This window comes from Corvus moneduloides, chromosome 24 (genome assembly GCF_009650955.1).
Source record: "Corvus moneduloides isolate bCorMon1 chromosome 24, bCorMon1.pri, whole genome shotgun sequence".
NCBI classification, from domain to species: Eukaryota; Metazoa; Chordata; class Aves; order Passeriformes; family Corvidae; genus Corvus; species Corvus moneduloides.
In genome coordinates this window covers 1,840,674-1,858,119 of record NC_045499.1, presented here as the reverse complement: position 1 = coordinate 1,858,119, position 17,446 = coordinate 1,840,674, and the positions used below count along the sequence as shown (strand labels likewise).

Genomic DNA, 17,446 nt, shown 5'->3' with positions numbered 1-17,446 from the left:
CAGGAGGAGCTCAGGGCAGGGATTCACCCTGGTGTACCTGAGCTCCAGCACCCCTTGTGCTACACAGGCTGGTTCTGGGCCATGCACTCCTGGAACATCCACGCAGAGCATCCTGTTTGGTTTGAAAGTTCCTCCCCACAACTCAAAAGCTTGTGTTCCATGTACCCAGCGCACCCAACCGTGCCCTTCCCATGCACACAGAGTGACCTCCTAAGTGCTCGGCACCTTGGAGAGCTGGCAAGGCCCTGAAGGGCACGATTGTCTCTGTGACATCTGGGAAGAGCCCTGACGGTCTTTATTTGCTGTTCTGCTAGGAAGTGAACTAAATCACATAGAATCTTTTCCCATGGTGCAGCAATGTGAGTGCCATTTAATAGCCCGGCATTCCTAGGATCCCGTGGGTGTCATGTACACCATGTTTACAACTGCCCAGGAGCACTGAGGTGTCACAGGTGACACTGCAGACACTCATGGAAACGTGAGCATGCTGCTCCAGCCCACAGTCACACACACACAGCTGAGCAAGCTCTGGCATGGCCTTTGGGTATGTTCTGGTCCCTCTGGGAAGGATTCATCCCACCCAATTTCACACACATCTGAGCAGGTATCTTGGCTCCCTTAGAGCTGCAGAGATGAAGGTTGTCCTGTAGTCAGCCTTAGGGCAAGAAATGTGTCCCAGTTTGCTGGTTTCCTCGACACTGGTGACAGAGGGAGTAGAGTGCTCTCACTTGGCTGGAGGCAGAGCTTATTGAGGGGACTCAGTGAATTCAAAACACCTGTACATGACAGGAGACATTCCAAAATCACCTTCCCCAGACTCCTGGCCCGATCTGCCCTTGCTGCATCCAGCACTGTGACTGCACTGGGGATGCTCTGGCACTAAGGCATGACCTGTTTGGCACGTTGGCATAAAATTCCCAAATTTACAGAAATTAAGCCAGAAAAGAACCTTTCCCATTGGGCCTTTCCCATTGGTCTCAGCAGAGGAGCTCCTGCAAGGCAAATTCTTGTGCCCTCTGTTAGAAACCACCCATCTACAGACCCATAGTTGTCTGTGGGGAGCTGTAATGGGACAGAACTTGCTGCTGACCAAGGGGCTACAGATCCCACATGTGCTCCCACCAGGGCCAGGCCAGTGCCAGCAGCTTCACTGCCCTGCTCTGCTCTCTTCTTACTGGTGTGTCCTTGCCTTGCAGAGACCTGAGTTGGAATAACATCCAATTTATTCACCCAGAAGCCTTTGTGACCCTGCACTCCCTCACCAAGCTGTAAGTTGCAGGGATATTTTATTCACAGTGGGCCATGGACAGGAGGTGTCTGAGGACCTCAGTCTGACTCCCTGGGCTACCAGGACACCCGGGATTTAGAAGGTGGAAGACTGATGTGCTGAGGTGCATGTCTCAGCACTAATGTGGACAGAATAAGTCCCAAGGTTTCCTATTAATACTATTAATAAAAGGATGATGAAGTGCAGGAGGGGCCATCTTCAAGATGCTCTCACCCTGAACACTTAAACCTCCATTTCCTGATGCTTTCATAGCTGCCTTAGATGCCTTTAAGGAAGATCAGCATGATGGGCTGTTTCTGCAAGAGTCACTGCAGACCATCTGTGCTGGTGCTGGGGGGTGCCCAGTTCTCAGGCCTCTCTCTATCTCTTGGGTATTTTATGGGCTGGGATCTGCAGCCATTCCTGCCCTGTTATGGAGGAAGAAATGTGTGGGGCACGTATGTGTACAGCGAGGGAGATACCACACAGCGCTTTCAGCGTGGCCGCTAACCCCAGTCCCTCATTTTCCCAGGGACTGCAGTCTCAATACCTTTATCTCCAGAGGCTCCTGGCCCAGTGCAGCTCCCAGCCCCAATTTCAGCATCACATCATGGGAGCAGTTGAGGCAGTGCCCTCTGCTTGGCTGAGATACCACTGGCAGCAGAGCCCTGACCGTGGTCTCCCTCTCTGCTTTCCCCTCACCAGGGACTTGACTGATAACCAGCTGGTCACGCTGCCCCTGGATGGTTTGGCTGGACTGACCCATCTGAAGCTCCAAGGCAACCCAGCTCTCTCTGAGCCCTTCACCAAGGAGAGTTTCCCCAAAATGAGGTACTTGGAGTGTCAACTCTCTCACTTCTGGTGTTCAGCACAGCCTGTATTTGCTTACAGCACTCAGCCTCCTGCTCTCCTTTTCCATCTCGTGCTTTCTCCACACTTCCAGGCCCATGGGTAGAGAAAGATCCATCTGCTGCTAACGCATCTCATCTTTATTATGTTCCATGGGAGAGCAATGATGTGCTCCCAGGCCACCACCCCCACCCCAAACACACACACACACAAGTGGAAAGCATGGAGCAGGCCCAGCTCAGGGCTCCTCTCAATGGAAAACATTCCCAGAAGCAGTCCTACCTAATGACATCCAGGTTTCCTTCCATAAACTCTGCTTGTGTGGCCGTGTCTTGTCTGTTATGGATTAATGAGGAGCCTGAAGGGGTCAAACGGATCAAGAAGAGGCTGCAAAAGGCTCAGAGCACAGTGCTGCGCTGCAGGCTCAGACTTTCCTGACCTTCCTTGGCTCCTGGGTCTCAGCGTGGCACCTGCCCTCAGGCTTAGGCACCCATGCTCCAGAGAGCACAAATTCCCCTCAGGTGAAGTCATCTCCTGCTTGGGTGTCCCAGGGAGTTCACTTCAAGCCAAGAATGCATGAGCTGATGCTCCCACTCATCCAGGATGGGTTCCCAAAGTTCTCCAGTTTACACACAGGGCTGGGGTCACAGGTCACTGCACCAACACAGGGCTTAACAGCTCAGGCCTGAGGAAAAGTGTGGAGCTTCACTTCAGGCTGCCTCAGCAGCAGTGCCTGCAGGGCTCTCTCTTCTGACTTCTTTAACTCATAGCTGGGATCTGCTGCATGACTGGTTTCCAAATGGCAGGGGATTCCAGAAGCTTTTGGAGGGTTTTCTACACCCAAGATCATAGAACAATAGAATGGTGTGGGTTGGAAAGAAACATTAAAGCTCATCCTGTTCCACCTCCTGCCGTGGGCTGGGACACCTTCCACTATCCCAGGTTGCTCCAAGTCCCGTCCAATCTGGCCTGAAACATTTCCAGGCATGGGGCAGCCACAGCTGCTCTGGGCACCCTGTGCCAGGGCCTCAGCACCCTCACAGGGAAGAATTTCTTCCCAATATCCCATCAAACCCTGCCCTTTCCAGTAGGAAATGAGGATTCCTTGTCCTTGTCACTCCAGGCCCTTGTCCAAAGTCCCTCTCCAGCTCTCTTCACAGAACCACAGAATCAGAGAGTCACTGATATTGGAAAAGACCTCTGAGATCATCGAGTCCAACCTGTGCCCCATCCCCACCTTGTCACCAGCCCAGAGCACTGAGTGCCACCTCCAGTCGTTCCTTGAACACCGCCCAGGATGGGGACTCCAAACCTCCCTGGGCAGTCCCTTCCAATGTCTAACAAGCCCTTCCTTGAAGGAATTCCTCCTGATTCCAACATGAGTCTCCCCTGGCATAGTTTGAGGCCATTTCCTCTCGCCCTGCTGCTTAGTGCCTGGGAGAAGAGACCAACCCCCACCTCGTTACAATCATCAGTTGTAGGGAGGGAGGAGGTCCCTGCTGATGGGGGATCCCTTGAGCTTCCTTTTCTCCAGGCTGAGCCCCCTCAGCCACTCTCCCTATGATTTACTCTCCAGACACTTCCCCAGCTCCATTTCCCTTTTCTGGACTGACTCCAGCCCTTCAATGTCTTTCTTGAAGTGAAGGGTCCAGAACTGGAAACAGGACTCAAGCTGCAGCCTCACAAGTGCCAAACCCCTTTAGGCACTGGAAGGGGCCCTGAGGTCTCCCTGGAGCCTTCTCTTCTCCAGGCTGAACACCCCCAGCTCTCCCAGCCTGGCTCCAGAGCAGAGGGGCTCCAGCCCTCAGAGTATCTCCATGGTCTCCTCCAGACCCGCTCCAACAGGCAGTCCCTTGTGCAGGGTGGGTCAAGTTCAGCACTTCCAGGGTGTTTCTCCTCTAAATTCGTTCCATTGGCATCTCTTGAGCCAGTTTGGATTTGTACAAGACAACCTGAGCCAGCAGCAGTGCTTCATTGAGCCATGCCAGGCAATGGACCCATTAACATTCCCTAAATTTTGGGGTACTGCCATTAAGTAGCCCCGCTCCTGGGGCGTATGTCTGGAGGAGTCATCTGAGAGCAGTTCTTAGCCTTGCTGGGAGCATCTGCACCTCCCTACCACCTTTCAGTAATAGGATCTAATTTGGAGCTTATAACAGGAAACAAGCTTGTATACAGACTTTCCAGACCCTCCCAGGGCTCGGCCAGAAATGTTTGGGAACATAAAACAAAAGCATATTTTTAGATTATAGAGTTTTACCACATTTACTGATCTTGTCAGAAGACCTTAATTGTCTGGAAAACCTGAGGTTCCTTTGCCTTCATCAGCAGTCTCCCTGATTTCCAGCAAAGCCCAAAACGCAGCTGCTGACAGACAGCCTGGTATTGTGTCCAGATGATGCTCAGCTGCTGTTGAATTAACCTTGTAATACATGCTGTAATTAGCAACTAAAAATTCAACTTTCAAGTAGAAATCAGACATATTTAAATAACTTGCTTCACTTTGGGAGACCTGAGACTTCCTGCCTGAGCTGGGACTCCTGGAACTGGAGTTTGAAGGTGCCTCTCCAACCCTCAACAACAAGCAAGGGGAGCCTTGCTCTAGGGAAGCTTCTCCCCTTGAAGGAAACAAAGGATGCCTGGCAAAACACGGCCTTGTGGTAAAAATTGAAGATTGTACATGGCTAACACAGTACTTGTGCTCAAGGCACCGACTCTGGCGTGCCCCAGGTCAGAGAGAGTCCAGCTGCGTTACTTCTGTGCATCGCTGAAGCGACTTTGACATCAGGAAAAGTGCTGCTTGCTGGGCTAGCTCGCCGGCTTCTTTGCAGAGGAAACACGGCAGGAGCCAATGGTATCAGCTCACAGTTAGCTCGGAGACAAAGGAAGAGAGAGGCTGTTCGGGTCTGGCTCCTAACAGGTTTATTGTTAGAAGTTTTGCTACCCAAACAAGCTCGGAAGGGATGGAATGCGATGGGATGGGCCCCTGAGGCTTTTCCTCAGTTTTATAGGGAGTTTGAAAACCCCGGTGAAAGGGGAAAACAACCAATGAGTTACAGGCCAGGGGTCGGATACAATTCAACAAGAGCCACTGGGGTAAACCGAGAGGCGGGAGTTATAGCAGAGAACCAGTGAACAACCGAGTAACCGAGAATTTTCCCGAACCGGGGGAGGCGGCTTGGACCCGGGCACCGCCCAGGGGGTGCAGCTTAGGCTTCTGAGCCGCCCCTGGACGCACCCTCTGAGTCTGCCTCTTGGGGAACTCGATCCAGGGGATGGGCTGGGATTGATTGGCGTCACGCTGCCCCAGCCCCGCAGTGGGCTGGGTCACAGCAACACATGGCATATTGGAGAGAGGGGGTGGTTTAGTCTGCGGAGAACAGCAGAAGGGTTTTTAGGAGTCTGGTGGTTTAGGAATGGTATTCTCCAATTTAGTATTCCCGCTAAAACCATGCACCACTCACTCCTCCCCAACGGGAGGCACAAAAGGCCAAGATCACAGGTTGAGATAAGAACAATTTACTGGAAACAGCAGTGAGATAAGATGCAAACAGTAATAGCAAAAATATTAGTAACAAGAAGTATAAGAAAAGAAAATTATTTACATGGAAAGGCCCCCAACAACAAACGAGTACCAGATGGCTCCCCCATCACATTTGCTCCCTTCTCCCCAGAAGAGACTCCCTTTCCCCCAGCCCCCAGCAACGAGTACAGAATAACCTCCGGGTCCTGGCCATGCTCCCTCCCTGCTGCAAAAATTAACCCTGTTCTGGCTGGAACCAGGAGAAGGAACTACCTGGGAACTTTAGAGCGGTTTCCAAACCTGGTGTTTAACAACATTTTATTGACTGACGATGTCTTAAGCACCAGAAGTGGGTCAGTGCAGAGACACCATGGGGTGCCCTGGGTCCACACCCTGTCCTACACAGAGTCCTTCACCAAAGCAAAGTCCCTCTCCACTGTAACCATCACCCTACAGACCAGCTTTTGTCATGCCAGCAGCACATGTACCAAAACCGGAAGGATACAGAGAAGATCAGCATGGCTCCTGTGCAAGGACATCACAGAAATTCGTGGAGTGTTCCACATTTTTTTGACTCTGAGGTTAGCTCAGCTGGTTAGAGTACGATGCTAATAGCACCAGCGTTGTGGGTGTGATCCCTGTATGGGCCATTCAGTTCAGAGCTGGACATGATGATCCTTGTGGGTCCCTTCCAACTCAGAATATTTTGTGACTCTGTATAGATGAGTTTCATCTTTGAACAACTGAAGGAGCTAAGCAAAAAGTGTAAAGCAATGGAAAGTCAGGTCGCGGAGGGGACACACTTTAAAGTTCTGCTTTTTTCTGTGCAGAGTCCTGGAGGTGCCGTACGCCTACCAGTGCTGTGCCTACGGGAGCTGCAGCAGCTTCTTCAGGGTGTCCAGCCAGTGGGAGGCAGAAGACATGAGCCCTGAGGAGGAGGATCCCCACAAGAGGACCTCAGAATTGTTCCCCGGTCATGCTGATAACCACTGTGAGTAAACAGGGCTGGACGGTGACCAGTCCCTGGGCAGGGCTGCGAGTTCGGGTGCAATCCTGCATGTGCAGGAGTGGTGCCACTGTCAGAGGTGACACCTGCCTCAGGGAAGGCAGGCTGAGCCTTCTTCAGCACAGGTGGCCCATTGCTTTGAATGGGCTTCATTTGGTGATCCCACGTGGAAGAAAGAGTAGATCTGGCACATCCAAACCTTCACAATGTAACCAAAGGACCTGGCAGTCCTCCATGACATGGGCATGTTCATCAGTTTGGCCTTGCTGGCTATGGAGGGAGGCTGCCCAAGGCACTGGAAGGTGGCTGAGGCTACCTGGGACAACTGGGCTTGGTCATTAGACTTCTGGGCAATGTGGAGCCTTTAGCATCAGTCTTCATTGATACATCATCTAGAGGAAGGACCCTGGGATTAATCTGGGTAAGAGAATGGACTCAAAGACCTGGAATATTCAGCTGGCTGGAGGTAGAGAGAGCTGTGTATGTGCTACTTTTGTACACACCCCTGGTGTTACGGCGAAGGTCAGGGTTAGGTGTGACAGCAGGACACATTTGGGGAACACAGCACAGGGACTGGCCAAGGCAGTGAAGGAGCTCCATGGTCAAACAGCACTTTCTGTCCAGGAGTCAATTTATTCTGTGCTCCAAAGTGCAGCTCTGCACAGACTGAATGAGGCCAGTTCCAGGAGGCCAGCAGAGAGTGCAAGGCACCCCTGCACTCCCAGCCCCACAGCACAGCAGCAGCTCCAGCACAAGGCTGGTGTGATCCCTTTGCAAGAGAATCTCAGAATAACGTAAAGAAAAGCATGAGCCCCTTTGCTTCCTCTGTAACTGCTGGAGAGTGGAAACAGCATTTCAGGACACAGCCTGGGCGCTGCATCTATTTATATATCTGTGTACACACAGTGCACTTCCAAGGTCTGAGACACCCTGTAGGCAAATCCACACGGTAGATGGAGAGAGGGCTGTGTCCCTGGAGAGCCCCTGACCCACCTGCTCCCAGGAGCACTGAGCATCCAGCCACAGCTGGGAGCTCTGCTGTGTCCTCCCACATCCTGAGCAGGCAGGACTGGATCTGGAGGCAGATACTGACCCAGAGCCGTTGGATGCTGCGTTATGGGCAGGATGACTGAGACACTTCATGACACAGCCAGCAAGTGACCCACAAGCCCTGTGCTCCTGCTCCTGCCCTGATCCTTCACAGCCTGAGAATAAGCTTTAGACATGCAAAGAGTCCAGCCAGAGGGTAGCAAATGTGATTCCTGCTGGCATGATGTGGCTCCAGGAAGCATGGTAGACTTGGTGGTAACACTGGCCAGACAGTACAGAGGAGTCATGTTACAGTCATTGCTGCAGGATTTTATTCTGAGCCAGGCCACTTTTTCCATCATTAATGCAGCCCATAACGTAGCAGTCCTGGTGCAGATAGTTGTGGGGTTTGCCCAGCAAGTTATAGCATTTGTGGAAAGATCTGGTTTGTGACAAGGGGCCACAAATCTGCTTTTGCTCGGTACCAAAGTCTTTGATGTCCCAAAGGATGCTCTCACCTGGCCCTGTCAGCAGACCAAAACCTACTACAGGGTTCCAGGCCTCCAGGCCACTCTCAGCCTCACGGGTGGTGTGTTCGTGAGATGCTGGGACCCGAGGGGAATCCTGGCTGACTCTAAGACGTGCCAAATGAGACTACTTGCAGCTCGTTAAGGCTCCCACTTTCAGATGTTAAAGCACCAGATCTGTTTTGAAATATCAAAGCACAGAGGTGCAAACATGAAATGCACAAGGAACATCATTCCTTATGATGTGTAGCTTTTGCAGATGACTCTCCAGACCTCCAGCAACGGGGTCTGCTCTTGCTGATAAGGGGTTTGTGATATTGCTGTTTTACTTAATCATTGCTTTATTTCTGTTCCCTGTGCTTCCTTTCCAATGGCCACTGGTGGCATTTAGCTGGGTTATATGAACCTTGTAACACTTCCTCATTAAAGAGGAGAAAAGCTCCCAAACATTCCTTTCATGCAAGAAGGAAAGTGGTCTGCTTAAGAGAAAATACCTCGGGGCTGTGTCGCAGCAGGGTCCAGCCAGGCTTGTCAGGGCACTCAGATGCTGTGAGAGAATTTGTAAGAGGGACAGGGAACACCTCCAGACAGCTCTGTCCTCTTGATGCCTGAGGTGGCCACCTGAAACACAGAGATTAGACAAGAATAAGGGAATAAAGGTAGGTATTTATTTGAAGGGCCTTCAAAGGCACACCCTGGGCAGTCAAAAGGCTACACCCAAGATGGACCCTGGGTCACGGGTTCTTCACACTTTTATAAGTTTGGTTCATTTGCATATCAGGGTTAATTCTCCAATTATAACCTCAGTTCAGGATGTAATTACCCCAATTTTCCCCCCCTTCAGAGGCTTTTTAGTTTACACATTTTGTGGCCTGGTGTCCTTGAGGTGGAAACCTAGAGAGGTTTGTTATATCTGACCAGCATGAGCAAACAGCAGCTAACAGGCCACAAGAAACTTCAGAGTTACACACCAGGCAGTGCAGGATTTGAAAAAGTTAAAAGTTAAAACCTAAGGCATCACTCTCAGCCTTGTGCATTGCTTCCAGTCCTTCCCAAACAAATCCACGGAACCTCCAGCTGGGTAGTGAAAGGCAGCTGGTCCCAGGCAGCCCATGTAGGGATAAGAAAAGGCTCCCCAGTGCCCAGCCCTGCCCTGCCCAGCAGCGGCTCCTGCAGCCTCTCCTGCTCCCATATCCAGCACCCATGCCCCAGCCAAGCCCTGCACCTGAGGGACCACCGGAGCACACAGACACAGAGCACATGTGGTGCCACAGACCCCAGGGCCAGATCAGCTCTTCCCCATCCTTCCAGGGCCCTGGATGCCTGGGAACCCACCCCACACCACCCAGGTATGTCCATTTGCATCTGAGTAACAGCCACTTGAGGCCCAAAGTAGTGTGGTCAGTGCATGTCTCATCATTCTGTCACCTTGTCAAAACAGATGTTTAAGGTCTCATTTCCAGCACTTTCAGTGTTTGGGATATCATAGAATTGTAGAATGGTTTGGGTTTGGGAAGAGCCTTAAAGCTCTTCTCATTCCACCCCTGCCATGGGCAGGGACACCTTCCACTCTCCCAGGTTGCTCCAAGCCCCATCCAGGCTCACCTTGGACACTTCCAGGGATGGGGCAGCCACAGCTTCTCTCCAGCTCTCTCGGACCCCCTTTAGGCACTGGAAGGGTCTCTAAGTCCTGGGGCCTTCTCTTCTCCAGGCTGGGCAATCCCAGCTGTCTCAGCCTCTTTGGATTACAACTGGCAGTGTTGAGCAGACACCCCTGTCCCAAGTCCATCCCCTGTGGCTGAGCAGGATCCCGAAGATGGCTCAAGGGCCTGTCACCAGGACAGCCCCCAGCAGTCCCCAGCAGCTCCTAAGAGTGGCTGCGGAGGAGGGCAGGAAAAGTGCCCTGGGGCACTTCCACCACGCCCCCAGCACCTCCCTTTGGGACCTCTGGTTTGAGGATGGAGAGGGATGCATTCACTGACAAGCACGTGTTTGCAGTGATGGAACAAAGCTGTGGGGAGTGAGAAGGGAGCGCACGTGTACGGCGATCCTGATCCTCGGCAGCAGGACACTGCTTCCCCCAGCCCAGCGCCTCCAACAGCTTGTAAAGTACTAATGAACTTCTGCAACCACGTGGCAAACTCTGGAGGGCCCTTAGAGATACACTTTTCCTACTTCTGTCATTCAAGAAGGCTACTCCAGACCCAAAATAGGATCTGCCCAGGCCCCTTGCAGCCACTCGTGCCCTTACGCCGAGGAGAGGGCAGGTCCCTGCAAACCCTGGGGACTGCCCTGGCTGAGACAGACAGGACTAAGGGGGAAAAGCATTCAGCCCAGTGTTTTCTGTTCTATCCCTTCTCCAGAAATTCTGCTCCTCTTCCTCTCACTTGACTTCTGGTACAGGCAACTCCTTTCTCGTGGAAAGGGCACTACTGGCAAAGTGGTTTTTTTCCATAAGACCTCAGAAAGTGGAGGCGCCTCAGCAAAATTCAAATAAATAACAGCTTCTTCAAAATCAATACAGCCTGCCTTGCTAGGACACAACAGCCATTTTCCTTTCTCCACAGTTCCCAGGCTGGAGAAGGACTGGTTTCTAGCAGAGAGAGGTACATTTTGCACTTTGAATCCCGCTGTGCTGACTAAGGATTGCTTTGTAATTCCCAGCAGGCTTAGTAGTCCAGGCAAAACAAAAGATCTTCCTTCACCTCATGAAAATGTTTAACCTGGGCTTAAAACCAGGCTTTGAGGAGAAAATGGATGGCACAGGTTACACTTTCCCAAGGGCTGGGTCTCAGCAGAGCACAGAGAGAGCGAGCCCGTGTCTGTTTTATTCGGGTATCGTGACTGCACATCACAGCCTCCGCACTGTGGCTGGAAAAGACACTGGAGATTTATAAGACTATAAAATACAAGGATGAAATATTTTTCCATCCCACTGTGAGTTGTTCCTTGCCAGGATCCAAAGCAGCAGTAATATTTCAATTCTTACGCAGACAGATTTTAAAAATGACTTTTTTTTCCAAAGCTCCCTGAAACTGAGAAAGCCATGAAGCTTGTCAGGAGGCACTAAAGATAGCACGTTATTTGTCATCATCCTTTAATCAAATAATCCCAGTCACATTTACAAACACAGGCAGAGAGCAGAGCTCATGAGAGGCACCACTTCTAAACAGATTAGACAATTCCACTCAGGTCAACCTTATCTTCAGCGCTGTGGAAATTTGCCTTCCTGGCCAGTGTCTGAGCTGCCAGGTGCACACCTGGGCTCCAGCATCAGTCCATTCATCCAAGAGAGAGTTCATCCCACAGATCCAGCTCTCTGTCTACCAGGCTGTAGCAAGAACAAAACCACATCCTTTCCCTTTCCTCCCACTGGCAGAAAGCCCTCCAAAGATCTCCACTGGGAGCTGAAGGCTGTGCTGGTGCCATGGGTGGGAACGGGGCAGCAGGACAGCAGCTATCCTCACTGTGTCCCAGTGCTGTCAGTCAGCAGAACCTTGGGGAGAGGAACAAGAACAAAGCAGAAAAGCACGTCATGGATTAGAGTGAGAGGATGCCATATGCCTTGGTGATGACCTACACTGAAAACACAGCTGAGGGCTTGGCCCCATTCCCTTCCAGCAGCTTCTCCCTCAGCCAGGGGGTCTCTGCCTGACCCTCAGCTAGCCCCAGCCTGGCTCGGGGTGCCACTGCCAGCATGACAGAGACGCTGGTGCAGGGCTGGGCTCCGCAGCCTGGCTGCACAAGCCCCACGGATGCAGAGTCTGCAGCCACAGGCAACCACTCTGCCTTCAGCAAATCCTGGGAACATCCACGATTAAAAACAGTCCCAAGATTTTACAGGGCATAAAATAAAGCAATAAATGTTGTGTTCCCTTGTCTCTTTGCTGCTGAACCGTTTGGCGGTGGTGACTGCTGACGAAAAATTTGTGCTGCAAGAAGAGGCTGATGGCTCCCTCTAAACAAAGCCCCAAAAGCCCCGTTGATGAACAAACATTGGACAAGGCCTGCCCAGAAAGCTCCCATGGAGAAGATGCATTTAAAGGCTTTGTGTTCTGTAACCACACAGGCTGGAGTATTTATTTACTTTTAATAAAGCTTGCTGGGAGGAGGGAACCGCAGTCACACAGCTCTGGGATCTGGGGCTCTTACACTTCAAATATGGGGAGTAACCTAAAAACAGAGGGGTTGGCTACACTGCAACCCACCAACGTTTACAAGATCTTCTCCCTCTACAGCAGTGACTGCAGGGGACAAATTTTACACCAGCAGCTACTTTGAACTTGCAGGCTGGGAACTGGCTGGGAAGGCCTGTGTGGAGGACAGGCAGCAGGAAAAGCTCCTGGCCCAGTTAGCTCTGATGGTTCTATTTGTTCTTCTCTGAGCACCATTTCTTGTTCTTTTCTCCCCAGATGATCTAGATGCAGATGATCTTCAGTTGGACCTTGAGGAATCAAAGCTGCACCCCACTATTCAGTGCACACCAAGCCCCGGTGAGCAGCCAGGGAAATGCTTTGAACAGAGTTGAGATCCTTTGAGCTTCTCTAAATCCCCAGGATCCCCCACAACCTTTCAGATCAGAAGCCTGATAGGTTGGGCTCAGGCCAAATGGGGGACAGATGAGAAGTTTCCATCTCCCCGTTGGATGTAGCTGCCCTCCTATGAGGAGAGGCCCGGTCAGGATAAGCCTGATCTAGAACCCCAGGTATCACCAGCTCCTCCATCCACTGACCTGCTGCACTCAGATCTGGCTCTCCAAAAGTCCCTTGCACGGCTTACACTTGGCTTTGTCTCAGCCAGCCTGGAATATTGCATGGCAAGGCCTTGTTCTTGATGTCCTGATCATACCTGTGGCACTGCAAACTGCAGAGACACTTCGCTCTGTTTCCTGAGGGAGGGAGAGCAGGGAGGCACTGGACTGCACGTGCTGGCTGGGGCTCGAGGAAGTTGCCTTCTGATTTTGTCCCTGTTCATAGCTCAGTGAGGTCCTACACAAGCACAGCTGGAGGCTGGAGAGGTCTGGTCCCTGCCAGCCTGCTGTGGGACGCTGGCAGGGACAGAGTTTCCACCAATCATTCCACTGAGTTTGTAGCAAAAGGAACAAGATTTTGTCTGATGGCATGTCCTGCTGCCTGGCACTCTGAGCATCACCTCCGTTGAGATGAGAACAATTTCTCCATTTCCTCTAATTTCATTTGCTCTCTACCACCTAAAACTTCTACCATCCTGTTTTTGTTTTTGCTGAGCCCCTCACTGAAACATCCCAATCCCTCCCAGAGGCAATTGTATGCCATTGCCCACTCTCTCTTTCCCCACTCTCTTCTTTTTTCTTTGGCAAACAGCTTCCACACCAGTCCTCTTTTTACCCCTCCATGACCTTCCCTTACTCACTCCCCGTTCCATCCACTTCTGTTCTTTCTTTCTCCTGATATCCTTCCATGTTTTGCCTGCCCAGACCCCTCCATTCCTCCCCTGCCACGCCAGCTCCCTCCCTCTCTCCCTCATTCCCAGACACTTCACCTCATGGTGCTCATCCCCTCTGTGCAGAGGCCATTCACACAGAAACAGTCAGACACCTCTTAGGCAAGGTCTTGAGTGTACAGAGAGAGGCTGGCAATGCCAGAGCAGGATACAGCATCCTGACAGATCTCCACACCACTAAGGGGGAACATGAGAAGGAGCAGGTAATGGTAGAGGGGCCCAAATGCCAGCCCAACACCAGGAGTGCGGGTCAGTCTGGAGTCACAACCTTCTTACATTTTGGGAGCTCTGATCAAGTTCCTTGTTTCTCACATTTCATTTCAACTTCTCCCTGCATCTTTTTTCTGCCCTAGACAAGATCTAAGAGGATACCAGAGGCACTCCAGTGTGGGTTCAAGAGCGCAGGGGAGAGCCAAGAGGCAGCTGAGGAGGAGGGTGGACAATGTCGTATTTTCCTCGGCAGCCCTCAGCCCTCACGTGGCTGGTGGGGACTTGGCCCCCACTCCGAGCAGCACCACTGGAGAGAAGCAGTGTCTGCTGGGTGTAACTTGGGGTTTGTCTTCCAGGTCCCTTCAAGCCCTGTGATCACCTGTTTGAGAGCTGGATCATCCGCCTGGGAGTCTGGGTCATCGTTCTGGTCTCGGTGCTCTGCAACGGGCTGGTCATCCTGGCTGTCTTTGCTTCCCCCAGCTACCTCTCCCCGGTGAAGTTCCTCGTGGGCTCCATCGCTGGGGCCAACATGCTGACGGGCATCTCCTGCAGCATGCTGGCCCTCGTGGACACCCTCACCTACGGCCACTTTGCCAGATACGGCGCCAGATGGGAGACGGGTGCGGGCTGCAGGGTGACAGGGTTCCTGTCCGTGTTGGCCTCCCAGGCTGCCATCTTCCTGCTCACCCTGGCTGCTGTGCAGTGCAGCCTCTCAGCCTCCTGCGTGCGGGGCTATGGGAAGTCCCCCTCCCTAGGCAAGGTCAAGGCTGCTGCCTGTTGCTGCCTGTTGCTGTCCTCTGTGGCTGCCGTTCTGCCTCTCTTCTCCATTGGGGAATACGGAGCATCCCCTCTCTGCCTCCCATACCCCATCCCAGAGGGGAAACCCGCCACCCTGGGCTTCCCTGTGGCCTTGGTGATGACAAACATGCTCTGCTTCCTGACTATCACCGGCACCTACATCCGACTCTACTGCAACCTGCTGAAGGGGGAGTTCAGCGCTGTCTGGGACTGCGCCATGGTCAAGCATGTGGCCTGGCTGATCTTCACCAACTGCCTCCTCTACTGCCCAGTGGCCTTCCTCACCTTCTCCTCTACTCTCAATCTCTTCCTTATCACCCCAGAGGTCATCAAGTCCGTTTTCCTTGTGGTCCTGCCCCTGCCCGCCTGCCTCAACCCCTTGCTCTACCTGCTCTTCAACCCCCACTTCAGAGATGACTTCCGCCTGCTGAGGCAGAAAGGGCAGGACAAGGGCAGCTTCCCCCAGTCCTGCAGGGCTGATGACATGGAGAAAAGCTCCTATGACTCCACCCAGGCTCTGGTGAACTTCTCCGACATCGACCACATCTTTGATACCCCTGATTCCCTGGGAGTGCGCCCCGTCCTTGACAGCTACAGCTTCCCCTCCATGACGCTCATCCCCTGCCAGCAAAGGGTGGGCACTAGGGGGAAGGAGAGGGGCTTCTCTGAGCACTGTCCCTGCCTCAATGACAGTGAGATGCTGATAACTTCAGAGAGCCAAGATCTGTCCGGCAGCAGCCTCCGGATAACCTTCTTCCCCTCCCCACCCACACCGCCCTACACATCTCACTTATAAACCTCCTCAGAGCAGCCGTGGGAACAGCCCCACAGCACACGCCGAGGGCCAACACCAGTGCCGAGGGGCCAGCAAGGTGACACACACTGCTCCCTGAAAAGCACCAGTACAACCTGTCTACCCTCATCCCTCTCATACCTGCCCAGGCAACAGGCACCGCTCTGCCAGCTGCCCCTGGCCTAGAAGGGCTCTGACTGAGCTCCAGACACTCAGGGCTGGCCATGGGGGGAGACAATCCCTGTGTGAGTCTCACTTCTGCTAGGAACTGTCTGGGAGAGAGCCCCACTGCCTCAGGAAGTGGATCAGGGAAATCCTCCTCCTCCTCCTCACACTGCAGCATCACCAGCCAGGAGGAGCCTGCAGCGAAGCCAAGCGTGTCTTCTCAAGGCAGAGACGTCTTAACCAAAGCCATTGCTCTGTGGCAACTGCTGGAAATGGCCAACTGCGATGACATGGCCACCCACAGGAACCCCAGGCCTTGTCCTCTAGGGCTCTCTGCAGGTCCCACACACCCCTGGAAATGAGCTGGTGTCATATGCCATCAAAAGCACCGAATCCATGTGTACACCTGAGTTTTGGACCACCTCTATTTTGGGAATCCCCACTCATTCACTGGGAGCCTCATGGGTTGGACACAACCCTCACTTCCAGCCAAGACCAGGAGCTGGGGATGCTCAGTGCTTCAGTCTGACCCACAGTGTCTCACAAGGGGTCTCTGAAACCCACAGCAGCCAAACCCAAACAGTTCCCAGAAAAACCCATGTGCTCTGCCTCAGGTCACCCAGCAGCACCCAGCCAAGGCACCCAAGGGCACACTGGGCCCCCTCCACCTTTGCCACCCCCCCTTCACACAGCACAGCACACCTGGAGCACTCCTGTCTGTAGTCACCTGGCTCCTGGTCTCAGACATGGTGAAAATGGGGTCTGATTGCCTCATTGCCCCCAAACCTCACTCCTGGAAGAGGCTCTTGGTTCTGGGTACATGTCCCACACACAGTGTAGCCATTTTGGGGACTGCATGTGCCTCCTCCTATTTTAAGGGCAGGCAGCTGGTATAGAAGGAGGAAACAGAAATCAGCATTGTGGGATGGTGGCATCAGGAGGACATAGGCCACTGGGAACAGCCTCAAATCCACTCCCTGCAGCTCAGGGATCTCCCAAATCCATTGACTCCATCACAAACCCTCCCAGTGCCACCCAGTGCAGCAGGGATCCCTGCGCTCAGAGCTCGGGCCCTGGGCAAAGCTTTGGTTCTGCTGACGTTACTGCAGCTGTTTGTCACTCATTTTCATGAGACAATAAATGAGCCCCATTGCTGACCAGTGGGTGGTTTCTGTCCTCTTTCATGTGAGGAGCACCTTGGTGCTTCTCTTGGCAGCTGCTGTGCCTTGGGTGTTGTCTGCATTGTCCGAGTGAGAGCTGGGAAATTGTGTTGGGTCCACGTGAGCTGATGTGACCCTCCCCACGCCTCTTCTCCAGAGGGAAGAGCCAAATCACCCACCTTTATGCAGCAGAACTGTAGCACCAGGGTCCCTCTCCAGGTGCCATGGACCAGACTCCTGTGAGCTGTACCCTGTGATCTGCTGCTCAGGGGTTTGGGTTCATGAGCAGGACAGAGTCTGTGGCATAAAAGTGTAAGGACATCATGTAACAGGGTCTCCCATGGAAAGCCAGGCTCACCAGCCAGAATCTGGCTCTGCTTCCCTCCTCTGCACTTGAGCCCTGTGGTCTTATCTCAAGAAGAAAAATTTGAAAGATAGCAAGAAATCAGAGGAACAAGATCCAAGGATTAGAGAAGAGGATGGGACCCCCAAATTTAGTGACAAAATGCAAAGCTCTGCTACAGTCTTCAGGTGGGAACTGTGAAAAACATGGCCTATTGTGAGACTTGAATCCTGATCCAGACATCTGATATCCTACACATGCTCAAAATCTGTTTTCATGTTTGGCTCATTAAAAA

General features: G+C 52.6%; 1 protein-coding gene and 1 non-coding gene across 3 annotated transcripts in view; both read left to right on the top strand.

The window, feature by feature from the left end:
- LGR6 (leucine rich repeat containing G protein-coupled receptor 6) overlaps positions 1-16,808 on the top strand; it is a 152,684-nt gene extending 135,876 nt beyond the window's left edge. For both annotated transcript variants that reach the window (XM_032133239.1, XM_032133238.1), the window contains 5 exons: positions 1,197-1,268; positions 1,973-2,098; positions 6,470-6,630; positions 12,614-12,694; positions 14,249-16,808. In XM_032133239.1, the coding sequence (XP_031989130.1) occupies positions 1,197-1,268; positions 1,973-2,098; positions 6,470-6,630; positions 12,614-12,694; positions 14,249-15,486 (1,678 nt within the window). In that variant the 3' untranslated portion in view covers positions 15,487-16,808. The remainder of the gene's footprint in view (positions 1-1,196; positions 1,269-1,972; positions 2,099-6,469; positions 6,631-12,613; positions 12,695-14,248) is intronic.
- Positions 6,106-6,209, top strand: LOC116455563. Its single transcript, XR_004244421.1, has one exon. It is a non-coding gene; the product is annotated as a U6 spliceosomal RNA (small nuclear RNA).
- Positions 16,809-17,446: the final 638 nt, after the last annotated feature.